The sequence below is a fragment of the Haliotis asinina genome, chromosome 10 (assembly GCF_037392515.1).
Source record: "Haliotis asinina isolate JCU_RB_2024 chromosome 10, JCU_Hal_asi_v2, whole genome shotgun sequence".
Classification (NCBI taxonomy): domain Eukaryota; kingdom Metazoa; phylum Mollusca; class Gastropoda; order Lepetellida; family Haliotidae; genus Haliotis; species Haliotis asinina.
The window spans coordinates 35,014,384-35,041,428 of NC_090289.1; the positions used below are offsets into that span (position 1 = coordinate 35,014,384).

The 27,045-nt window shown below is 38.3% G+C and overlaps 2 protein-coding genes across 2 annotated transcripts in view; one reads left to right on the top strand and one right to left on the bottom strand.

Moving 5' to 3' along the window:
• The window catches only part of LOC137298015 (membrane progestin receptor gamma-like), a 29,558-nt gene extending 17,901 nt beyond the window's left edge, over nt 1–11,657 (top strand). Inside the window, exon 2 of the mRNA XM_067830044.1 lies at nt 4,350–11,657. Within this exon, the coding sequence (XP_067686145.1) occupies nt 4,355–5,380 (1,026 nt within the window). The 5' untranslated portion in view covers nt 4,350–4,354 and the 3' untranslated portion in view covers nt 5,381–11,657. The remainder of the gene's footprint in view (nt 1–4,349) is intronic.
• A 350-nt stretch (nt 11,658–12,007) lies between these two features.
• The window catches only part of LOC137298017 (cubilin-like), a 67,105-nt gene continuing 52,067 nt past the window's right edge, over nt 12,008–27,045 (bottom strand). The window contains exons 54-68 of the mRNA XM_067830047.1: nt 26,182–26,404; nt 24,693–24,874; nt 24,000–24,159; nt 22,757–22,915; nt 22,282–22,467; nt 21,090–21,216; nt 20,546–20,763; nt 19,984–20,186; nt 18,581–18,743; nt 17,503–17,714; nt 16,684–16,825; nt 15,308–15,489; nt 14,498–14,663; nt 12,889–13,127; nt 12,008–12,621 (exon numbers count right to left, since the gene is read on the bottom strand). Of these exons, the coding sequence (XP_067686148.1) occupies nt 12,517–12,621; nt 12,889–13,127; nt 14,498–14,663; nt 15,308–15,489; nt 16,684–16,825; nt 17,503–17,714; nt 18,581–18,743; nt 19,984–20,186; nt 20,546–20,763; nt 21,090–21,216; nt 22,282–22,467; nt 22,757–22,915; nt 24,000–24,159; nt 24,693–24,874; nt 26,182–26,404 (2,667 nt within the window). The 3' untranslated portion in view covers nt 12,008–12,516. The remainder of the gene's footprint in view (nt 12,622–12,888; nt 13,128–14,497; nt 14,664–15,307; nt 15,490–16,683; nt 16,826–17,502; nt 17,715–18,580; nt 18,744–19,983; nt 20,187–20,545; nt 20,764–21,089; nt 21,217–22,281; nt 22,468–22,756; nt 22,916–23,999; nt 24,160–24,692; nt 24,875–26,181; nt 26,405–27,045) is intronic.

The following is a 27,045-nucleotide window of genomic DNA, read 5'->3' on the forward strand; positions in this document are numbered from 1 at the left end:
GAATCTATCCAGGGGACTGCCCCTGGACGCTCCCTTACCAGATCTCTCAATTCAGACAGACGCCTCCCTCACGGGGTGGGTGGGTGTACTGGGCAGTCAATCAGTCTCGGGCCTGTGGTCGCAGAACGAGACGCACCTGCACATCAATGTGCTAGAATTGAGAGCTGTCCGGCTGGTGTTCCGACATTTTCGGGAGATGGTCAGCGGCTGTGTGGTGCGTCTAGAGATGGACAACCAGACGGCAATGACCTATATCCTGAAACAGGGCGGTACGGTGTCTCCGTCTCTCCTTCAGGAGGCGTGGCAGTTTCTACTTTGGTGCGACCAGTTCAACGTGCGGGTGTGTCCCGTGTATCTCCCGGGGGTGGACAATGTTCGAGCAGATGCGCTCTCTCGACGTGTTCTGGCTCCACACGAGTGGATGTTACATTGGGAGATATTCGAGACTATCTCCCGGTTGTTCGGGTCGTTCCAGGTGGATCTGTTTGCCTCTGGGGGGACGAACCAGATTCTGGTGTTTTGCTCTCGGATACCGGATCCGAGAGCCATCGCCCAGGACGCCTTCCAACTCGATTGGACGGACAGGGTATTGTGGGCGTTCCCACCTCTGCCACTGATTCCCAGGGTCCTCTCGCAGCTTGCCACCCAACCAGCTCGACTGTTAGTGCTTCTTGCCCCTCTTTGGTCGTCTCAAAGCTGGTTTCCGGTGTTACTCAGGTTTCTGGCACTGCCTCCTATCCTGTTACCCTTTCGACCGGACTTATTATCCCAGAACGGAGCGCCGCACCCGAATCCCAGGATTCAATGGGTGGCTTGGCCACTGTCAGGGATCGCCTCCAGGCGAGCGGAATTCCTGCACCAGTTGCAGACACAATTCTGGCTTCGATCCTAAGATCGCAGGCGCTTTTCATGTTACAGCACCTATCGAGCTACCTACGCTCATGCAGCCTCCCTCGTCGACGTACTCATGTCTTAGATGTCCGTAAAACTCTCAGAGCTTATATCAAACGAACTGCTGATATCCGGAAGGATAAACAGTTGTTTTGCTGTTATGGCAGGGGGAGAGCTGGTCTGCCGGCGAACAAGCAAACCATTTCTAGGTGGCTTGTCTCTGCCATTTGTATGGCTTACACCCATAAGGGGTTAACTATACCCCAAGGGCTGAAAGCTCATTCGGTTAGGGCAGTGGCTACATCACAAGCTTATGCAGCGGCACTGCCCATTGAGGAGATCTGCTCAGCGGCTATTTGGAGCCGGCCGAGCACGTTCATCCGACACTATCAGTTGGACAAACACTCGAGGGAGCGTGCTCGGTTTGGTCAGACAGTTCTCTCCAGTGGGCAGGGTCGTGACCCTCCCTAGCTGAATGAGCTAATGACATCGAGATCATGTGTATTTTTACCTCTGGTGATGGGTCAGTAAATTCATTATGGTGGTGGATTTTATACTGGTGGTGGTTTTTGTATATATATTTATATATATATATATATATTACAAAAAAAACAAAAAAAGTACCAAGAAGACGATGGCACTTTCTTATAGCGTCGATATACGCTACTGTTATTATGCACTGTTGTTCCCGGCACTGTTCGCTGGTTTGGGGAATGTGGACTCATGTCCATCAGTCCTGAGCGCAGCCGTTCATTGGCTATACCCCACATTTGCCACGCCCCCGCCTGATTGACATCAGCGGTCTCGGTGTTTGGGTAAGTGTTTCCTTTATCTCTCGCAGCTTCGGCAGTGTATGAGAGAGTGTGAAGGGTATATGTTAGCAGACAGAATGCCTCTCCCGACTCACGTTCGTTGGGAGTCTGTCTTATGCTATATATGTACCCCAAGGAGGACTTCTTCTGAAAAAGAATTATACAAACCTGTAGAGGTTATGAATTCTTTGAAGAATGTCCTCCTTGGGGTACGGCCACCCACCTCCCCACATTCTGTCTGACGAGTTCAGCATGAAAAGTGAGGTGCGAGGTTCGCGGCGGGAGTTACCTGCTCTTGGCTGTCAAGGGGCCCAGGTAGGGGCCATGTAGGGGTGGTCTCACAAGACAAAACGAGTTTTTTGTTTTGTAAAATATTTATTCAATATTGTTACAACTGTCGTAGGCATTTTAAAATGGACATTTTAATGCTATATATGTACCCCAAGGAGGACATTCTTCAAAGAATTCATAACCTCTACAGGTTTGTATAAATTTTTGTGGATTTTAATACACCACTTACTCTCACCGACTCCCCCTCCTGGGCACTCTGGTTTGAAGAATGAGTTTGTCTTTGTTTTGTTAATGTTTTCAATTGCTGCTCTGGAACCCCAACAGCACAACATGTACATTTAAGACTTGAAGTAGTTGTAGACCTTGTAAATTAAAGTTTTAACATCACCAGTAAACGTCATTGTGTGAGATGAATCAATTGTTCAATCAGTAGGATAAATCGTCAAATTTGCCCATACCTCCCACTTACCTGGCTTTTACCTGAGCTGTTGCTACACACTTGTCACAAATCTTGCAGTATCAAATGGAGATAGGGATGGTTTGTTAAACAACTGTTACATGTTGTTGACGAAAATTATAACAAAATTGTGAAGAGTTAGTGTGTCTTTCCTATTTGGCATTAGTTTGAGTAATTTATGATTATTTGTTTTTGAGTTAGAGAGCAGAGGAGAGGAGATTTTGAAGCTAATGGACTTGCGTATGAATGTTTCAGCATAAATATTTCCCTGTTTTGAATTGAAGGTTTTTGTAGGAATGATGTCGGACATTTCACTGGAGAAAATTAATAATTTGAGTTGAAAAGGTGAAATAATTGAAAGAGTGTTTGTTTTTGCTTAAATGTTTGTATGAATTTTTATGGGTCTGTTGTGAAGACTTTTAGCACTGTCATGGTAGAATCTAGTTTTGACTGTGACTCAGTGAATTACTCATCATCTTTTTTGGTGAAATGTGATTAAACTGAGCAGCACATCACCAACTGACTATTCCCATACTGAAACAGGCGGTGGGTTAACATAGTGATTAAAGCATGCTTTCATCTGGTTGAAGACCCCCACATGGGTTTAAAGTGTGAATCCCATTTCGGGGGTCCCCTGTTATGATATTGCTGGAATGAAAACAGTCTAAAAGGAAACTCACTCACTCACTCACCCATCCTGGATCAGATTAACACTACTGATGCTTGACACAGGTTAGTTTTCATGGAAATACATACATTTTTCATAAATACTCTATGTTGTCTCAAATATGTTACAGTTGGTTGGGATTAAACCAAAAGAATAACCTTTCAAAGCCAAGATTTCTCATAATGACAATTTTTAATTTCCAGTCACTGAAAATTAGTAGAATTATATAAAAATTGAAATCACGCACAAATACTCATAATAAAGTTGAAGCATAGCAATAACATGATACCTGACATTCTAATCCAATGACTGCTCCCTGGTCACATGCAGAATTGATTAACTCAATTATATACATTTAAATGAAGTTTATGTGATAACTCTATACATGTGACAGTATTTAGTTCAAATTATTCACATGGAGTGTCTGTTCTATTATTGTAATGTCTGATTTGATGTCACCCTGTATAACAGTTCTTGATTGGTTTTTGTTTTCAAAGTTTGTTTTGTAATTAAGGCCACACTAATTTTATTTGTTGTGTGACTGATCTACCAGTCATATTTTGTTAAGAATAAGGAAATAAAAATAAAGTAAATTTTCCATGCTCTAAAAAGTAAAATCCCATTGTTAAGATAGATGGGAGTGAGACTTCAGGTATGGAAGGCAGTTTGTTTGACACTAAAACAACGGTATTTGTTCTCAAAGATTTTAAACTGAATTTTTAAACAGTATTTGTGTATGTCAGTACTTCGAGCATCTCAGCAAGTGTGAGCGTGAAAAGAACAATGCCTCTAAAAATTCATGTGGGTTTTTCTGTAAAACAAGAAATAAAATAGGTCAGACCAATATTTTGTTGCTGAGTCCCTGTTACATATATGTTTGACAAAAGTATGTCCATTTAAATGATTAAAACAATTGAGAACTGCAGTCCGAATGTTGTCTATTAAGGGCATTTCTGTTCTCACATCAGTGTTAATTTCTTCACCCAATGATGAAATCGTTCTTTTCTCATTGGCTGAAGCCTTGAAGGATGTGCAATAATGTGAAATGCTCTTGAAATCATATGGAATGGCAACATGTCATCAGTCAGGAACCGTCTTGTTAGCTAGAGGGGAGAGGGGTAACTTAATAGTTGAAGCATTAGCTTTTCTCACTGTAGGCCCATCTTAAATTCAGTGTTCCCCAAAGTAGATTATCATTTTGTCTTAATGTAACATTTTTGTTTCTTTACAGAAAAAATGGATTATTCAGTTCACGAAGCCAAATTCCACAAGTCAAACACCATGACAACCTCGAATCCTGGACTTAGTGGCCAGCTCTACCAGGTGGAACAAGTTCCTGAACATTTCCATGAACTCTTCATTCTCAGAGGGTACAGACATCCTAAAAGTTCAGCCAAACAATGCATCCTAAGTCTGTTTGACGCTACAAATGAAACCCTGAATTTCTGGACCCATTTCCTACCCTCTTGGTACTTCATGTATGTAATGAAGGGCCTTGCCGAGACCTTGGACTTCCGCCATGACAGCTACACGTGGCCACTGCTTGCCTACATGTTTGCCTGCTGTATTTTTCCTCTTGCGAGTGCTGTTGCCCACACATTCAACACAATGTCAGATAATGCTCGTCACATTTGTTTCTTCCTGGACTATTCTGCGTTAAGTTTGTTTAGTTTTGGCGTAGCCCTCGCCTACCGTGCCTATGTCTTCCCTGCCAGTCTCAGGAATACCTGGTATGCCGATTTCTACATCATTGGTGCAGCAGCCAATGCACTTTTTTGTACCATTGCCGCCTGCGAAACGCGGTTTATGAAGTCCGGTATTTCACGGAAGTTTTTACGACTTGGAGCTTTTGCCCTGCCATATTTTTATGATAGCATTCCCATCGCGATAAGATTTTATACCTGCACACCAGAAGAATGCCAGTTAAGTGCAAATTATCTCCACTTCCGTCAGTTTGTTTTTGCATTTTTGGCAGCATTCTTGTATTCTACACATCTCCCCGAGCGTTTACACCCGGGCAAGTTTGACATTATTGGCCATTCTCATCAGTTGTTTCATGTGAGCTCAATCATGGCAACTTTCGACCAATTGCAAGCCGTGTTGCAAGACATGCAGGAGCGAAAGCATATGCTCTTACCTGAATGGGAATTTTTTTCAGTGCGGGATAGTATTGGCTTAATGGCAGGACTTGTTTTGATAAACACTTTTATTATTCTGTTATTTTCTCTGAGACTTTTGCGCAGGGCTAAAAAAGTTGTGTAACATGGGGATAGTTTTGGAAATATTTTCATATGACAGGATCAGGTTGAAGGAGAAACCCTTACTACCAGTTTGTATCGTGTTTTTGTTTCCACGATGTGAGCATGGTTATCTAAGTGTTATTTTGCACCCTTATTGTCAATTGGTGTTGAATATGTGAGTTTGATATTTCAACGTGCAGTGCCTTTGTCAACTGGTAGACGGGTTTCCCTTCTATCAAAAATGTTTTAAATATTTTTTGAATATCCTTAGCAGCTTTCTGTGATAACAGCCATAGCTGAGAAGCTTGCTTTGTCATACTCATTGTAATTTTGTGACATGTTTCATATTAGAAGCAATAATAACTTATAGGGTTTGAAAATAAGGTTATAAAGGGAACCATTAAGGTTATGAAACAGACCCTGAATAGGTAGACTTTCATGCTTAATTTCAAACACTGCTTATCAATAGACTATATACAATTTAAAGGGGCCATGTCAAAAGTTGTCATTATATTTAAAGATTCATCTATATATTCATTTTTAAAACTGCTTCTTGAAGCTGCCTATTATGATTACAATATTCAATGATAATTATATTTGTTGTGAGATAAGACATATCCTATATTAGATTTCTATTTCTTTGACAAAGGATTATGAAATGAGCAATGAAAGCAGAGCTGTTGTCAGCACAAATCAAAATATTTTTGCAAAAGTATGGATGATCCTCTGGCACAGCCTGGTGAATCCACCACTCACTATTGTTTTGTATCGTGGTTCTGTTGCCAAAAACATCTTTGGAGATAAGTCAACCATAAAAAAAAATCTTCATTTTCGCATCACTTGAAGATCTCTTTGATATTGTATTGTTTCATTATTGTTTGGATTTTGTTATGTTATGTTTATTTAGCTTGATTTCATGGGTAATTGCAACTTCTGAAACTTAAAATACCATGGCTTGTTAAAATCACTTATTTTGCTTAAACTTTCTAAAAATAAAATCATGATATTGCCGCTTTGGCAGCCATTTTGAAAAAAAGCAAACTTATACTAAACAGTTGGCTTCTTAAAGGATAATTTTTTTCTCAAACCATTTGAATATTTTTCAAATTTCTATTCATACAAAGTTCTTTTTCCGTAAATTTAGCAATGGCGCCAGTATCTAGATTTGTATTTTGATAGTCTCAGTATTGTTCAGGTATTACATATTGATGTATCACATTAGTCAGATTTAATCAATCTCAGGACTAGATACATCAAAAGATTGAAAGAGATATTATCAAAGTGTTTTTTAGTTTATATGAACCTTTGACATAACATGCCATCTGCTTGATATTGTTTTCACTTGCACATACACGTGTAATGTAGTAAGTAAAGGATTGTGCAACAGCAGTTTTTGTTTCTTTAACCACAGACATGCTGAGGTAGATGTTGGGTGTATTTCTTTGCTGAGGTTTGTGTCCACCTTTTTGATTTGACTGCAAGCCAAGATTTTATTTTCATAAACAAATATATTGGACGCTAGGTATTTTTACTGCACTGACTTCCTCAAAAAGGTCCAAGGTGAAGGTCACAAGATTCATGTTTGGAAAAGATTGCTGTTATATTATTTGGCACTCACCTTATTTGTTACATAATTTTATTGTATTGTGGTATTTTTAGGGTGTTGAGCTAATGATATCGTTTTTGAATTTGAAGTATATAGTATGTGAAGACTTTCAAAGATACAGGTGAAATGCCTGTGAATTGACTGGTGTAGCGAGTACTTGCTAAGGGGCAGTGTTTATTCTGTTATACTCAGAAAAATAGATATTTCCTCCCATTTCATACACATTATGAACTATGATTAATTTCATTCTCATGCCTTGAGAAAGCAGTGAATGAAAACGTACAATTGTGCGTACTTCCTAAATGGCATGGGTTTGGGGGATTTGTTTTGAGTGAATGTTTTCTCCTGGTGTTAAAAGAATCTCATGACATTATCACAACCATTACAGTAAATCAAGTAGCAGACGAATAATTTATGGAAAGGAGGGAGGCAAAAAAAAAATTGGACTTATTGGAGATATTATGAGATTCAGTTTGAAGTCTATAAGAACAGATACCGGTGTTTTAGTGTGCAACAAGCTGGTTTGCATTGTAGTTGAAGTCTCACTCCATATATCTTTACATTTGGATTTTATTTATTTTATTTGGGAAAAATAATTTTGGGTTGTTTTTTTTTTTGTTATTCTTGTAAAAAATCAACTGGCAGATCCCTAAGACAAGACATAAAATTGGTCTGGCCGAATGTAACAACATTTCTGCTGCATAGTTTTTCAGTTTTAGGCCAGAATTTCTCAGGAATATATATCTCTAAAATGTCAAATGTCTCCATGAGTTATAAAAATGACATGAAGATGGAACTGACATGTTTGGTCCATAAAGTAAATTTTCCATAGTTCAATGGTGGACAGTTGTCAAAGGGAGACAACTTTTGGATAAAAGCTTTTTGAATGCCTACAAGTACTGTCGGAAATAGGGGGGTGCAGGGGGGATTTTTCACGTTTATCTAGACAGATTATGTAGTTGACATGTGAAAGTGTGAAATACCTGTTTATAACTACAGTCCCAATGGTAGGGAGATAGGAAATGTGGAAAAAGGACTTTACTGAGGAGAGATTAGTGCAGAAATGACCAAAGCAGATTTTTTCAAAGTGATGTATTTTGAACAAACCATAGCTTTATGCAGATTAGTGTGAGATATAATGTTTCAAAGGGCACCTTTTGAATGTCCATTTAGAAATAAGACTCTATCACTACACATGAAAAGTGCAAAAAAATCTAAATATCTTTTAGAGGACCCCTTTTGCCCGTAGGCAGCATGTGCATTTCATGCTTGGTGAGTAGACGGTCCATTGTCACACTCTGCTCAGTGACCTAATTGCAATCAATAGTCTGATCTGTTGTTTTCAGAAGCTATTCATAAGTTTTTATCATGAGTAAACATGCTTTTCTGGGTATCCTCTCACACATCCCACTGACTGCCCGGTTAGGCTGAAGTGAGTTGTTTCTACATATCCTATTTGCAGTTGTGTACATTTGAGGGATACAGTGTAACAGCCTAAAAAAAGTTTGTTTTTTTTCTTTTCTATTTCCGACATTACAATAGTATTCTACATCTGCAGAACCGAAAATTGAATTTTTGTAAAATATGGTTTTATTATGATTATGTGGATTAAATATGTTCTATTTATGGCTTTTAAAGCTACGTGTTTTGCTATTCAGTTAACAAAAGTGCTATTTCTTCATATATTTTGCGTAACATTTGTACATCTATAGCTGGCACTTAGTCTCTAATATTATATATTTTTGTGAATATCTGTTTTTTATGGTTAAAGGTATGTTATTACTTATCATTGATATAATTACATGCAGCTTGTGCTTCATTGAATTCTGACTGACATGTGGCTATTTTGTCTGAGACCCATCAACCTCTGAAGTCCTAGTACTACTTAATACAACCCTCATAAGCATTGAGGGGAAAGGTGGGATTTAATCCTCCATCTTGAAAATTATTGAAAAGTTATTTTGAAATACTTAATTATTATCCTTTTTATATTTTATTTGCATCCCAGGTGCTATGGTGCGGAGCTCCATAAACCCTCTTGGTGGGGTTGTTGTCAATTTTCTTCATTAACTTTTCATTGCAAACCTATAGTCTTGTCATCTGTGATGTTTTGATGCAAAATTGACAAGTACTGATGCAGCCAGGGGTATTTCAGATTAAGAAACATGGCATTATTTGTGTGAAAATATTAATGTGTTCTTTTCAGATGCACAGTTTAGTGTTTAAACATACATAGCTAGCTGTTTAACATTGTGAGATTTACAGTTGTTATGAACAAGTGCATATATCCAATGGTTTGACAGTTTTATATTTAACATAGAGGAAAACACTGCTGTATTGAAGTAAAAAAAGTCAAAGCCCCCCCCATTTTTTTACACTGAAATAAAGTTGATCATGCGACCATGACCACTATTGTCTGCTAACCATTGACCTGGTGTAAATCGTACAAAACTGAGACATTGCTGTGATACTGCTAGAATATTGCTAAAAGTAGCATAAAACCCAACTTACTCACTCACCTAAGCTCACATGCATTGATAGAAATCAAATGATGAAAATATCCAACTCATTCACTCTTAATGATGAAAATATCCAACTCATTCACTCTTATCCAAAAGGATCCATCTGAATACCTAAAGTGACAGTATCAGCAATTTATAAACTGAAAAATATGTTAACAAACACAATCACAGTGTCTCAGCTGACACAAGTCACTCATCACAAGTACAATATCTGGACTGATTATTTACCCAATCCAAAGGACAAGCTGTGCTCCTTGTGATGTTGGTTTGAATGAATATAACAAGGAGTTGTCTTTCTTAACTCCCTTGTTGGGGTGGCAATAAAAGAGCTGGGTCCCTATCCATTGAATGTTCACAGTACTATGATATTCATAAGCCAATGATAAACTATAGCATTGCGACAGGTCATAATGTTACAAATGTTTTGTGGATCATGAGACTGTTCCACAAAGCAACTCTAGTGCTACGACTGGTTTACTGGTTTGGTGAAGCATGGGAGTTATGATCACCTTAAGGTTATGATCACCTTGAGGAATGGTGATCATGTCAGTGAGGACGTGATGCCATTTTCATGAATAATTCCTGTGTAATGCTAATAGAGTACAGATTTATTACATTGGGTAAGTTAAACTGAGCCTTATCTTGAAGCGTGATAAAAGCACAATAGATCATCTTGCTTGTGAATGCATCAAACGATTCATCAAAACAAACATTGCTCTAAGTTAGTTCCATAGTTTTTTGTTGAACGCATTCAAAGTGAACATGACGAGAGTGTGTTAGGTTTTATACAATGTGTATTGTATTCTTTAGAACTGGTTGTGATTTGACAGGATTTCTGAATTAGTTGTAGTTTTAATACAGTAATTATATGTGTTTGAAAATAGTTAATGTTCAAAAGACATTCAATATTGTTGTGTGAGAGAAAATCGTGCTAGTGGGATGTATTTTTTCAGTTGTTTCCCCTTAAAATAAATTCCTAAAATTTGAACCAATATTGAGCCAAAATGGGCCATTTTTGTACCACTTTACTTTTGATTGTTTATTAGTTTTATTTACTTTAATTTGCATATTCTGAATTTGCATATTCTGTTTATTTGAAGTTTGTGAAGAGATGATGAGATACCCACCAAGTCCTGGAGTAGTGTAAAACACAATATATGATGCCTAACAATCAAAAGTACAACAGTTGAAGTGTGAAATGCTGATTGGCCTTAGAAAGCCTTCGAACAATTTTTAAACATTTTTTTTATGAGCTAATAATCTAAGAGGCCAGAGTGGCAGCAGTCTGCATGATAAAGTGTTAAATATTTGTATATTTTTGTATGTTATATATTTGTATGTATATGTACGTCAATATTCCTATTTATTGGTGGCTTGTTTCATGAGTATTTTGTAAGAGCTAATGTTGTATTTATATTGTTTCGTTTTGTATGCTATCTTTTATGTTGTAGCTTGGTTGTTTGTTTTTGAATGTCTGGTTTGGCTGCCTTTTTTTCTTGTGTTCCTCATTGCCCAGTTGACCCTTGTAAGTTTGACAAGTCCAAAAAACAAAAGAAATTTTAATTAGAGTTACAATAATGAGAATCAACAACATTATTCAGATAATTTTGTTTTTATAAATATTTTGTCTACTCCCTCTCTTCACATTTAAGGCAAATTTAATAAAATATCCCTGTGTGAAAATTAACTTCATGTTTGAAATTCTTGAAGATTTCACAGTGTAAGTCTTTTTGTATCCAAGCCTGAACTGTTGTATCTCAGAGTTCAATATATCAATATATTTTACACTCATATTTGTATGCCTAAAATAGCCATAGTCAAAATAGCAACTGTTTGAATAATTATATATACGATATTTGATTTGTCACATGATCACTGATGTCCTGCCATTGGTCACATTTTGAGACCAGTTGTGTATGTTTCCATGACTCAATGTGATATACAAAGATATTTTTATGTATACATTAGTTTCTCAGTTGTCTCCCTTGTTGAAATCTGTTGTATAAATGCTTGTTCTGGGCTGGTGTGCATAGATGGTCTAGTACCACACTGGGTAAAGGACTCACATTTTAATGGCTGCAGTTGTTGTTGGTTGTACAGTACATACATGTGCAGCATTGTTCCTGTCAAAAGGTTGTTAACAGAAGTATCAATAAAGAGGCAAGGTTGTATCTGTGTGTTCCTTGTGTAGTATTTGAATAAAAAAAGTGGCACACCTTGACCCTTGGTCAGCAGGTTAAATGTCTAAAAGTGTAAAGGAAGTCTGAATTTATGTTCAGATATTTCCTGTATTTGTCAGGATGGCGGGTTAGCCTTGTGGTTGAAGTGTTTGCTCATCACGCTGAATACCCAGGTTCGATTCCCCACATGGATAAATGTGTGAACCTGTTTTTGGTGTCCCCAAAGTGATATTACTGGAATATTTGCCAAAAGCAGGATAAAACCAAACTCACTCAATCATTCTGCAGCAACCTGCAATCCAGGATTATCATCAGTCCATCACAGCTGCATAACACAAGTCATAGGAGCTCCTCATTTATTGATTTTACACAGGTGATACTTACAATGATATGTGGAACATATAAACATATAATAATTTGAAACACATCCCTGAAAATGTATGATAAAATACCATTCCAACCACAAACATACTATATATACACAATTTTAAGCAAAAGTTTTACAAAAATATTCACCTCAAAGGAAGATAGTGGTACACTATGAAACAATTACATCATTGAATAACTTGCAGATCTCGATAACCCTTAAGCAAGATTTTTTTTTAAATGATCCCAAAAGTGATTGTCAAAATTCTGCTTGTTAGTATACCTATGAAAATGACTAAAAACCTATATCTTTATGTATATGTTACAACTGGACATGTAAACATCACTTAACAAATTTATCACACATGTTGATTTATTTGCCGTACAGTGATCTATCAAATATGACCGAATCACAATACCAAACATTACTAGTTTCTAATTTTGTAATTGTCACAAAGAATAAATAATCAAATCTGGTTGGCATTTAACTGTTGAACAGAAGTCGGAATGTAGGTGCCGGTGCACTTCCTGTCGACACATATTTAACGTAGGCTGTTGTTCCTGAAGCTGTAAGTGTTGCTGGGACAGTCTACAAGAAAGAAACATGTTGATCAAATTCATGGGTTATATATTAGCATAATGAAAAAAAAAATACTTGATTTTTACAGAGGTTTCAGATCACAACTACCATCGTTACTGTCAACAGTTGAAATAAGTAATCACTTCTAATGAAAAGATAAATCACATGCTATGAGTTTAGAAAAACACTTAATTCTGATTGATTAATAAGAGAGATTTCAAATCACAATTACCACCTCTGATGGATTACGCTGATCATTAATGTTCGGTTACTTACATCACAGTATCTGCCAAATATTTGATTTCCATCACTATCGCCATTGTACACAGCAACATAATTGTCTGTACAGCGGGCTTCTCCTTGGACGCTCAAGGTCGCAAATGTCAAGGTTAGAGTTCGTCTTGCAGGAACTTGGATAAGCCAGCGACAAGTCTGAACGCCAGAGAAGTTGCCAGGGAACTGTGGACTGGTGAGACTGCCGTTGATGCCAGTCAAGTTGCCTCCACATCCCAAACCTGTAGACACATCGAGATAAAATATCATTGTTTGTGGTTTTAGTATTAACAAACAAAATCAGATTACCATCTCACAAAAGAGTCAAATGTAATCAAGTATAAAATGATATATGTTTGTCAGATTCCTATTGGATATTTTGTAAAGTACACTGTACAAAACAATAGTTTGAAGGAAATGCCTCCTGAGTTAAGGGTGTTATGTGCTGAGGTATGTCATGTTCCAGTGTATTGCGCATAGTTCACAAAGAAGACAAACCTTGGCAGCAAATAGTCCTGCTGTTTTTACACTGATTTGGGCAATATTGAAGCAATATCATGGTGGGGACACCAGACTCCACACATACCCATGTGGGGAATCAAACCTGGGTCTTCGACGTGCAGTGCTCTTGGCAATATTCCAGCAATATCATGGTGGGGGTCACCAGACTCCACACGTACCCATGTGGAGAATGAAACCTGGGTCTTTGACGTGCAGTGCTCTTGGCAATATTCCAGCTTTATGGCAGCAGCCAGTAAATATTTGAGCCTGGACCACACAATCCAGTGATCATCACCAAGCACATCAATCTACACTATTTGGATACAATGACATGTGTCAACCAAATCAGCAAGCCTAAATCCTGTTAACAATAGCACTGTATCATCTCACACCACAAGTCACATCACCTTGCAGCTAATTGAGTGTTTGGTACTATACGTTTGTTTGATGATTAGGGTGATTCTCAGACTTTTGAAAGCACCACCAATAATGTAGCCCTGGAAACATCCTGTTTACTTTCAAAAACTGTAGATTGAAAAAAAAACAATGGCAACCATTGCACTGCAACCGTCTGAAGTCCAGATATGTTCACCTAAGCGCTAAGGTCGCTTTGGGGCAAGTGCTAGGAATTGTAGCACAATGGTGATTGTAATTCCCATAGTTTAACAGAGACTTACAACAGTCATAGCATTACGATCACTTTGTGAAATAGGCTCCTGGGTGGAATTATACAAATCGATCTTAACTCTCATAACTTCAGGCAGTCTTAGTGCTAAGGTGACTGAACTTCCATACCTTGACACATACTTAAGATAGTCTTAGCGCAAAGGTTGTTTCGTACAACAGAGACCCGTGGAGGTCCTGGACAAGAATAGGCAACCAATGGGATCGATTGGTCAGACTCGTTGACTTGGCTGACACATGTCATCGGTTACCAATTGCGCAGATCGATGCTCATGTTGTTGCTCACAGGATTGTCTTCTCCAGACTCGATTATGTACAGGCCGCCGCCATATGATTGGAATATTGCTGAGTGCGGCATAAAACTAAACTTATTCACTCACTTTGTACAACAGAACCCCAGTATAAGTACTGAGTATCTGACCCTTACCTTCTGTAGTGGATGTGTAAGAAATGTCGTATCCAGGATGGTTGACAGAGAAATCGGTCTTGAAGTTCATGTACACCTGGTTGCCATTGATGAAGATGGGATCAGGGGTGACCTGGCCACACAGTTTAGCCACTTGGGGGTCACTGCGACTTGTTCCATTGTGGATCTGTTGTTAGACATGGCAGTTTCACAACATTCATATCAAACTGGGTAATTAAGCGTTCAAATTTCCAGTTTGGCTCATTTTTAACAAAACTGATGACTGAGTGAATTTTGAGTTTTCAGGCCATACATTCCAATGTTTTTGTGGGTGGTTAGCAGTTGCCTAGCCTTTAGGTAATATTTATAATCTTGGTTGGGGAATGGACATGTGGGGATTTGATGATGATTGTAGGAAAGGGGGCACCAATTTTGTTCTGGGGAGTTAGTGGTTGGTCGGTTTTCTACATGTACAATAGTGTCATCATTGATTTTAAACCTGTCATGCAAGGGCAGGGGTAGTGGTGGTTATTGGGTCACCCCCTTTGTACTTAAGTTTTAGATGGGTCTCATTCTTATTGTAAATGAATCTCTATAAAAATCATCATCACCTAGGGTACATATAATGATAAGTCCTTGACAAGCATTCATGCCCAATACCACACATACTTCTTGGCTAGGATATTCGTAATTTCATGAAAATCCTGATTTCATAACTATTTAAAAGTGATTAATGATACAGACTCATGATAAAGCTAAAAAGGCACAATCAATTCCAGTTTGTGCATCCATACTTCGTGGATGTGGAAATTGTTTTGTTATTTTTTTTACCTCCAGGTAGTCAAATCGACAGCTAGTGTGGAACTCGATGTTCATGGACGAGAAGTAAAGAGCTATTGTCGTCCCTGGTGGGGTAGTGAGTCGAATATCACAGTTGATGTTACGAGGATAGTTCCCTGGCCATCCGGGGCTGACAATACGGCCACTAGATCCTGTCACATTTCTGTCACATGCTACAAGACAAACATAATCCAGGTATTGTATCATTATTCATGATGCTGTGGTTCGTTTGTTCGTTCATGTGATAGCAGCATACGCTCTTAAGTGAGTGAGTGAGTGAGTGAGTGGATGAGTGAATTTGATGTGGCATGCACAGTGTTTTAACTGTAAATTCTTTTCACAATCACCTTGAATGTAATGACACATTAATCTCAGCTCACAAAGTATCTCACCAATACTCTCCTCAATATCAATCTCCTCTGTATTCAATACATTTTTTTCTTATCATAAGTGATTTCCCCTATATTCAATAAAATGGGTATTTCTTATCTCAAGCAATCTCTGTATTCAATAAAATATCCATCTCATCATGTGTTCACCATTCATCTAATCACTGGCAATCACCATGTGTTCAATAGCACATTTATACTGCCTCACAGGCAATTTTCCCTGTATTTAAAAGCACATTTATCTATCATCCCAAGCAATATCCCCAGCATTTAGTAACACATTTATGTCTCATCCTAGACAATCTCCTCCTTGTACACAATCTCCCCTGTATTCAATAGCAAATTTACTTAGTAATTTACACGGGCAATCTCCTGTGTATTCAATGGCACATTTATTTCTCCTCACAGGCAAACTCCTCTGTATATCAACAAGTTTACCTCTACTTACAGGCACTGCCCACTGTATTCAATAATCTCTATTTAAGGCAATCCCCCCTGTATTCATTAATCTCTTTTTTACAGGCAATCTCCCCTGTATTCAATAGCAAATTTACTTAGTAATTTACACGGGCAATCTCCTGTGTATTCAATGGCACATTTATTTCTCCTCACAGGCAAACTCCTCTGTATATCAACAAGTTTACCTCTACTTACAGGCACTGCCCACTGTATTCAATAATCTCTACTTAAGGCAATCCCCCCTGTATTCATTAATCTCTTTTTTACAGGCAATCTCCACTGTATTCATTACTCTCTGCTTACCGGCTATATCCCCCGTATTCACTATTCTCTGCTAACAGGCAGTCTCCCCTGTGTTCATTAATCTTTACTTACAGACAATCTCTCCTTTATGCATTAATCTTGACTTACAGGCAGTCTCCCCTGTACTCATTAATCTCTACTTACAGGCAATCTCCCCTGTATTCATTAATCTCTACTTACAGGCAATCTCCCCTGTATTCATTAATCTCTACTTACAGGCAATCTGATAAGTTAAACTAAATCCACCGCTGCTTGATCCATCAGGGACAACATAGTTGACCTGTACGACCTGCCCAGCGGAGTCAAATATCGCAGGAATGGTCGATCCACAATAATGAAGATTTCTACCACTTGGGGCCTACAAATCAGATTTAGAAAAGAAAATTCATATTTGTACAATTATTATTTTATAAATGTTTTTTGGAGAATTGTTACACCATTTGATGTGAGGAAACAGAGAAATGGTAACTGTTGCATTAAGTACCTATAGAATGTAAAATTGCTGCTTAATTATTACAATGTTAACTTCTCTTGAGTTGAATATGTTATCACTAATTTCTATATATAAGTATGTAAATATACAAGAATTTGAGTGAAATTGCTACTTTGTATGTTAATAATTTTTACAATTCAGTTTAAGAATTTCTTATCTTAATCCACCTTTTGTGTTAAGGATTACATGAACCGTTGTGAATTTCTTGTTGAAGGCTTATTTATTGATGATATATATAATACTGTCAAATGTGGATTTACACAGCATTCATTTATACTAAAACACTATGGAAATCAGTTTGTAAATATGCAGTAAGAGGTGCATGACAATTTCATATGAATGGTAAAATTTGTTGAGCAAATCTGAAACATATATATTTATGGATAACAGCTTCTGAACATTGCATAAGGACCATTATCTCAAGGTGGATAGGATGACAGCTTCATGATGGAGTAAGAACTACATACAGAAATCACAGAATGCAATAAGGCAGAAGTCATTATTCAATATGTATTCTTAAGAAGTGTGAAATTTTTTCTCACCAAGGGGACGTCTCTGAACTCAATGTATTCCTGGGAACAGCTTGAGTCTTGTACAAGACTGAGACCATTGAACTGAAGTTGCACTTGGGAGAATCTGGACATGGAGTCGATAACCCAGCGGCATCGGACTGCCTGACCGGCAGCATTTGGATAGTTGGGTGACATGATAGTCTGGGGCGTGTTGGTTGCAGTCAAGGTACCACCACACAATGCTACAACAGAGGGGATTTCAGTCAAAGTTCTGAGTGTGACATTCCACAAATACGTTTTTTCCCAAAGTTGTCAATCATAATCTGAGCTTAGGTCACTATGGCTTAGCCATTGACAAATCTGGAATTTGATCTCACACATTTTATATGTAGGGGTAGGATGGGTTTCTTATGTGTTAGAGTGAGTGGGTTAGTGAGTGAGTATTGTTTTATGTCACCTTTAGCAATATTCAGGCAAGTCACTGTGGGATCAATGGAAATGGACTTCACATATTGAAACTCATGTAGGGAATCGAACCTGGGTCTTCAGCAGGATGAGCAGACACTTTAACCACTAGGCTACCCCACCACCCCACCTATGACTAGAACTGAACATAGGTCTTCAGCGTGATGAGCAACCGGTTTAACCACTAGACTACCACAGGTGTATAAGAAAGGCAGCTTTAGAATTAGAGCAAGAGTTGAATTATAATGCTGTCTAGATATCTGACAGTAGCTTCTCATGACACTGTTGTAAAAGCTTCTATGTGTCATCGGGTCTTGGTGTTTGATGTGACGTCACTTGCTTGTTAGGTCTCTGTTGACCTTGTTACCATTTTGAGTTCCTATATTTAGATTCTGACAGCAGATGCCACAGACATCTTGTGTCACATAAACATATTTCACAATAGTCTGGTAACTTAGGAATTGGTAATAAGATAACACTGATCTGGAGATGTGTTATTGACTGAAGTTGAGCATGACATGTGTCAACCAAGTCGTTGCCTGCTACAACAAGCATCGGTTTCTGAAGATCAATTCTAATTCGGATCTTCACAGGTATGTTGGGAAAGGAGTGGATAATTTGTAAGGCAGAGATATAGACTAACCATCTTGTTGTCCGTAGGTGGCAGTGAAGCCTGATCTTGTTACAGAACTGTCTGAAGTGAACACAACATAGAGGGCATTGGACAGGCCTCTAATGACTGGAGGAGGTGTGCTTCCACAGTAAGTTCCTATCAGTGAATCTTGAGTGCTAGGGCCATCATATACCTTGAGGAAAGAATCTCATCATCATCATCATCATCATCATCATCATCATCATCATCATCATCATCATCATCAACAAGAACTACACCATCATCATATGACTATGGATTTACCAGACCAACACATCAGACAACAGAACTGGCTAAAAATATCCCCGTTTAATAACATCTTTCATTGGTTGAAAAAATGAAGGAAGCAGGCACATTTGATTCATGAAGTTTGGTAACACCATAAACAAGCCTTCTGGCACCCAAACACTGCAGGGATGGGCTGGCTGAAAGGTTGATACTGGGAAATATTATTGATAGGAAGAATTGCTAAAGATTATCGATCTGTATGATGTATGTCCATAGCCAGCCTTCCTGCAGGCTACTAAAACATAGCATGAATAATGAAAAACAAAACACCTCTGAGAAGCTGAGCTGAGCTGGATGTAGGTGCTAAACAAATATATAGTGTAGTAGAGTGATAAGAAGAGCCTTAGTATCCAAAGGATTATGTCATCCTCCAACTCTCTTCCAAAGGAAATCAGGAAAACTTCATCAAAGGAAACTTAAATTTATGCAGAAGACCCATCTGTTCACTGCTGACTTTCTGTAAAACCCATATGATGCATTTCCTTCCCCAGTACTGTTACAGCTCCTTTGAGAATCTATACAATAGATGGAAGGCATCTAAACCACATGAACCATTTCCTTCCCCAGTACTGTTACAGCTCCTTTGAGAATCTATACAATAGATGGAAGGCATCTAAACCACATGAACCATTTCCTTCCCCAGTACTGTTACAGCTCCTTTGAGAATCTATACAATAGATGGAAGGCATCTAAACCACATAAACCATTTCCTTCCCCAGCACTGTTACAGCTCCTTTGAGAATCTATACAATAGATGGAAGGCATCTAAACCACATGAACCATTTCCTTCCCCAGTCTAATGAATAAATTATCATCATTATGTTTTACAGATAAAATATAAATACAGCAGAGAGGGTTTGGGTGATCCTGGCACAGTCAGGCTGGTAAGGCTCATCATCAGCTCAGGGCCCTTGCCCCTTCTACTTGAAGCACAGCCAATGGGACTTCTCACAGGAAGTGCTGCCTAGTCAAACCCACCAAGAACCTTCCAGAGAATATGTAGACTCCCCAAATCTGCAGCCTTCTGTATTACCTAGAGTGTCAGAAAGGCTGTGCTCCTGGTGGAGAACCCATGCTTTACTGTTATTATGTATCTGAAGAGTTACCTTAAGGGCGTCGTATATACAGGATCTGTCTGCCTCAATGTTCATTCTGGTGATGTTGAGAGTGGCCAGTTTATTGGGTGCCATCATGACTGTCCATGCACAGTTCAGGTCATTCTCATACTGGCCGTTGTTGTCAATGTCCACAGAGGTGATGGTGCCGCCAGCAGTGTTGTTGAGGAAGCCCCCACATCCCTGTGCAACACCTGTGACAACACAAGTAAAAACATAAAACTTGTTCAGCTGGTTATGATGATGTCAAGTTATTCTGTATCATGGTTTGGTATGTCATGATGATTTGGTGAATATGTCATGAGTGAGTGGGTGAGTGAGTGAGAGAGAGAGAGAGAGAATGATTTTACATAGCTTTTAGAAATATTCCAGCAATATAAAAGCAGGGAACACCAGAAATGGGCTTCACACATTTTACCCATTTGGGGAATTGAACCTGAGACTTTGGCATGACAAGCAAATGCTTTGACCACTTGGCTACCCCTCTGGCTTGACTGTTATGAGAACTGATGAGCAAATCTCAATAAGAAAAAACTAAAATTATAAAGCTTACCAAATGTCTCTCTGTAGGCAGCTGAGAAACCATCTCTTGTAACAGATATGTCTGTGACAAAATTAACAAACATCTGGCGACCAGTTGATCTAATGAATTCTGGTGTGGTGGTTCCACAGTATCGACCAATCAGAGGAGAACTGGAACTGTTACCATCTCGCACTTCCACATAATCATATATACATCGTGAATGCAGCTCCAGATCAAATCTTGTAAATCTGAAATTGAAGCATGTCATTCAAAAAGAGAATTACTAGTGAATCTGATACATTTATTTGTCCATTTTGAAAATGTCATCAGTCCTGAAAAATCCATGATTGCAAGGAATTGAGGATAGTTCCATTGTTTCAACATTGTAACGAACATTTTACATGTTGATGTTCTTTGATGGATGAGGACTCTTTTAATTACTTTCAGTGCCATGTGGGGTTGATACAAAAATAGGAATTGATAAAATGCAATAAAAAGTGGTCTTTAGGTGAAATCCAAATGAAGCAGAAAAGGATTGTTAATTACAGAATGATACCACAACAGTTACACATACTTGAGTTCCACAATCCTGTTTGCGGCCACATTGATGATCCATGTGCAGTTGTGATTGTTAAGGTAGTTGTTGGGATGGGCCAGGGAGCTGAAGGTGCCATATGCATTGTTGAATATACCACCACATACTGGAAAAATAGTATGAAAGAACAGAATTGATAATCGTGTTTGACTGTTATCTAATTGGCAAATTACATTTGGGTATCTGTCATTTCTTAAAGCAATAACTGCTAGGGAAAAAAGTGAGTGCCCATTGCTTGACTTTCAGAAATGTGATGTGTGATCTGTAAAAGTTTGTTTTGATGTCTTTGTGGGATGTCTAAGATCACCTGTATATGACACTGACATGAAAACATGAGAGTGAATTCAGTTTTATGCCAATTTTAGCAATATTCCAGCAATATCACACCAGGAGTCACCAGAAAAGGGTTTCACACATTGTGCCCATGTGAGGAATTCAAACCCAGGTCTTCAGTGTGAAAAGCGAATGCTTTAACTACTACCCATAAAACAAGAGAATCACCCTCTCACACCTGTAATTTTCCCTTGGACTTCTATTTTCTGTAACTCTCAATTCTTGCTGACTTATTTTGTGCTAAAAATGCCCTTGTAGTTGGAAACACTGTTATCAGCTAATAGCCAAAATCTACCATACCATAAAATTTTATTTTTGTGTTGTGTGGTTTGTTTATTCATGATCTAATGTTTCAAACTTAAAAAGCTGCGCGTTCAACTTAATTTTGTGCTACATTAATACAGAATGTAGATAGAATACGTTTCAGAAAGTGGCCAAATGAAAAATGATGTTTAATTTGGAATTTCACTTTCCTGAGAAAGTTGTACATACTACCTTTGTTGCATATTAATATGTTGCTCAAAGAATTACTCAGTTATCAGCTGCTGCAGAAAATATATACAGCATCATGACAAAAGTTAATGGACTCCGGAGACGTCATGGGTTTGACAAGCCAAACTCTTGTTCAGTTTATCTTGACTAACGTTTGAATCGCGAGATGTTATGATGAGAGCTTTCTCCCACTAATGGATGATGTCATCAAGTATCGTATGACACAGCCTTTATTGTCATCTGCTTGCAGTCTCTCTAATTGTGCTACTGATTTCTTGATGTTTCAGAAAAGTATAGTACCATTAACACAAAAAATGTTTTAATTTTGACAGAAAAGATTGCTCACCTTCAGCAACAAAATTAGCCTTAAAGCCTTGGAAAACAATGCTTCCATCAGTGACAAACTGAACATACATTCCCCCCAGAGTGGTGATGGTTTGAGGTGCCGTGTTACCACAGAAACGTCCGAGACGAGACCCACTGGTATCATTGCCAGAGTACACAGTAATGGAATCATAACGACAAGATAATGCTGAAATGAACAAAACATGTTAAAATGTTTACAAATGTGTGGGCGTATATCATATATAAACTAACGGGCAAAAGAAATGGTACCAAGACGAAATCATTGATATTATAAAACGACAAGACTTACAGAAACGTGTCAGAATTCTCTGAGTGAGAATTGACTTTTATACAACATTCAACTCTCACTTTATTCAGGGTGCTTTACACTTAACATCGCTACCTCAGGTCATTTATTCTGCAAATGCTGGAAGAAGTCATACATTCGAATTCTCACAATATCGTGTGCCACTTACGTCCTTCCAGTCGGAAGAGTGTGCTGTCGAATGTTAGAGAAAGGTATTTCCCTGGATCCCCCATGATGGTGTAGTTGCACATGATGTTGTTGGGGTAGAGTGTGGGGTAGCCAGGTGACATGAACATCCCCGTGTCTCCATAGAAGGTTCCTCCACAAGCTGAATTGGGACAAATAAAGTGCTGTGTGAGTGAATGAAAGACTTTGATTAAACATGAAAGAATAGAATGGAACATCACCGTGTCTTCATAGAATGTTCCTCCACAGATGAATTGGAACAAGTAATGTGCTGTGTGAGTGAATTGAAGACTTTGGTTCAACATGAAAGAATAGAAGGGAATATTCCCGTTATCTTCATAGAACGTTCCTCCACATGCTGAACTGGAACAAATATAGTGCTGAAAGAATGAAAGGTATTGGTTTAACATGAAAGCAGGGAAGGAAATGCCCCAACATTTCTGTTTGTTGTAACCTTATTGTTTCCTGTATTGTAAAGATCTCACAGAAGTCATAAATAATTGGATACAATGCCAGTACTAGCCAGTCTTTGGTACTTGAAAAACATAAATTGCAGCAATGTAGAAAAAGCAGAACCAGAAGCTTCCATGTCCCCTACAGACAGACTGACGACCTGCCTGAAGAAGATTCCACACTTTAGATTTATTTAACTTGACAGTTTATTCACTATCTATGTGTGTGTTTCATTGAGCAAGCTAAAAAAATACAGATTATTAATAATTTAGACCATCCTACTATCCTCATCACATTCACCTCATACAGCTCACATACTACCCATATCAGTATAATATTAGAAACATCATCACCATCATCATGACAGCTTCCTGTTCCAAACAATGAAATATAACTTTAATGCAGTATTTTCATTCATTCCAGCCAAGTATCCTCAACATGACATCCAGGGGCCCATTTCAGAAAACTCTTGAGTTTTGTAAAACAGGCCCCAGTACCAGTTGTGACATATTTTGTCATGGGCTGACTATTGTCAAGAGGTTCATTTTGGCCATATTAATAATTTATCAGCCATAGCTATCAAAAATGCTATCAAAACTTTGCATGAGGTTCAGTAAACTATGATAACACTACTATGACCCAACTTTTACCACCTCCCCAAAACAAATGACCATGTTATCATATTAATTATATATGCCACATTTTTCTATGTGATGGCAGAAAATTGATGACAGAAATGAACATAATTGGTTAATCTTGTAGTTCAAACTCACATGTTGTCCAGTTGGCTGAGAAGCCAGTACCTCTGGCACTGAAATCTGACCTAAACTTGAGCTTCATACGGTTGGTGGTTGAAGCAAATGGGTCAGGCAATACAGTGCTGCACCAACGCCGGCTGGGAATCAGTGTCCCATTGGTGAGAACATCACTCATCTGCACAGACAAATGAATAAACACAATCAGTCACTTCTGAATATCAATATAATAACTTGTTCTCCAATGCTGATGAAGAAAATATATGCAGCCATTCACTACCATTGCAGACAAAAATTCTCAGACCATTCACTTCAGTCCATCTGGTTTCACATGACACAGGGATAAGAGCATAGAACATAAAAAAGACACGTGGTTCTGAAACCTCTGTACCCAACAGGATGTGGAATCTGACAATTTATGATTCATCATGGAACTAGTTGTTGAAGAAACTATCATGTAACATTGTTCTATTTCACTCTTCACACTGAGAGATGACAAACAGCTTGTGGAACAGTGCTGGCACACACTTCACGTGTAACTCAGCTCAGGCCCCTTCCAGTCAGGAAACATCCGTTTGTCAGAAATGTCACACAACCTGTCTTGACTCTGGTCACCAAAATTTTACTAATTGGACACATACACTGCTTGTTGCCCATCTTACTGTTGGTGTTGTATGACCTTGTAAACAAGGTCATCTGCTAAAAACTCACTTGGACATAGTCATATGGACATCTGTTTCCTGCTTCAAGGTCAAAGGCCTGGAAGGTCATCTGAACAGTGTAGCCATTGTCCACGTTGATGTCCCACTCGCACTGGGTATTGTGTGGGTAGTAGTTGGGGTAGTTAGGGCTCATCACAGTTCCTTCATTGCTGTGGAACAGACCTCCACAAGCTGAAAATCGAGAGTCAAGACCATTTCTTAATCCAAGCTATAAATCTGACACTAATGATTACAGCTAAGACTTGTCCTTCAGTACTTGTCATATTGTATTACATATTATTCATTCTTGTATTGATTCCATTTAAAACTGGAGTTCACCGAAATATTTTGAAATTGTACTTTACTGAGAAAGTGAAATCCCAAATATGACATATGTTGCATTTGACCACTTTATAAATGGCATCGTGTAATCACAGCTTTTGGCTGTGGGAGCCATGCCAATTCACACTTATCAGAGGGGTACACAAAGTACGCAGTCTAGACTACCAGTTGTCCGACTTTCATTTTTGTGGAACTGGCAGTGACTTGGTGGGCTAGGCGGCTGACTTTGTGTGCTAGCGATTAGGTGCCTGACTCTGAGGGTGAGGGCTCGAATCCCGGATGGCACTCAACCAAAAAAGTACTAGAATTTGTACCTTAATGAGAAAGTGAAATCCCAAATATGACATATGTTGCAAAATATTTCACACCTAAGAAATATGTCAATAGGCTTAGAACAGTTACCAAAAGATCCTGAAATTTATCATATTTACTAAAATATTTCAAACATACTTAAAATGTCACTAGACTCAGAACAGTTAGCAAAAACTGTGAGATTTAGGTCCAAACCCAACTGTAGTATGTGTGGTACCGAGCAAAGGGCCGTCGAAATTAAGGAACACCCATCAAGAAGAACCCTTGGATGACTGTGCTTGGCAGCATTTGACTCCTAAGAGTGTTTTAAGACATGTGACCTTAACTTAAGTTAATGACTTTGATGAAAATTGTATTTTGTTCACTCAGTGATGAATGGGTACCCCGTGGGATGATATGGTCATATGACTGTTAACCTTGTGCTGCCTCAGAAGCAGCTTGGCTTGCTGTGAGTGAGTGAGTGAGTTGTGTTGTGTTTTACACCACTTTTAGCAATATTCCAGCAATATCATCCTGGGGAACACTAGAAATAGGCTTTACACATTTCACCCATGTTGGGAAACGAACCCCGGTTTTCGGATTGATAAGCAAATGCTTAACCACTAGGCTACTCCACCGCGTTAGTAATGCACACTAAGACATTGACTGGGGTGGTAATGTTCGTGTTCTGAATATACACCTTGAATGCTAGAATGAAAGATGTGAATGTTAGATGAATAAAGGTACACACATTATCATTTAACCACATCAAATGCATCAACATCCACTAACCATTCATGTTTGATTCATATTTGCCCAACATCAATACTTGAGATAATCATAAGGCTTATCAAGAAGCCCCTTACCATTTGTCTCAAAGGTATACGTCACTTTAAATCCTCCTGCTCCGACTGAAGAATCAGTCATGAAGACAAGTCGAACAGAGTTGCTCTGGGACAGGAAGTCGGAGGGTACACTGTTGCAGTAAGTGCCGATCACTGGTGAGTCGCCATATCCTCCATTGAACACTTGGAGATAGTCATATTGACATGTTGGGGAACTTTCAAGATTCATTGCCACGTAATGGACCTGAAAACAACATGCCTCATTCATGAAGATTTCATTTCTACATTAAAACATGTGGATACACCTCTAGAAAAGGATTGAATTGTGTTTAAACTTCAACTTACATTCAGTAATTATGAAACTGTTTTGAAAATATTTCACCAAATGAGTGAGTGGGTGAATTCCATTTAATAATGTTTTGAACAATTTTCCAGTTATACCATGTCTTGTCAGATTGATGTGGGATAAAACCTGACACTGGTCCATTACAATATATGGTAAACAGGGTACATTCACCATGGGATATATATGGTATGTTATTCAACAGGGTAAACAGGGTACATTACATCATTGGTACTATAATAGTGACCAGTCACAACTGCTGTCATGAATGACCTTCATCTTGGTGTAAGCTAAGTATTCTTTTACGAGTGGTTGACTCTTGTCATATAAATTCATGTACAAATTGCTTCTTTTATTTCAGAGTAATTTCAAGAATGACATCATACGATACAGAAATTATTAACAGAAATTGTTTTTCCACATAATTAATATCATATATTAGGAATAAAAAATATGTATTACACTTTTCATTCTCAACATATGATACTAATGTTATGAAAACACACTCAATCAATAACCTCTATATATTTCACCATAAGGTA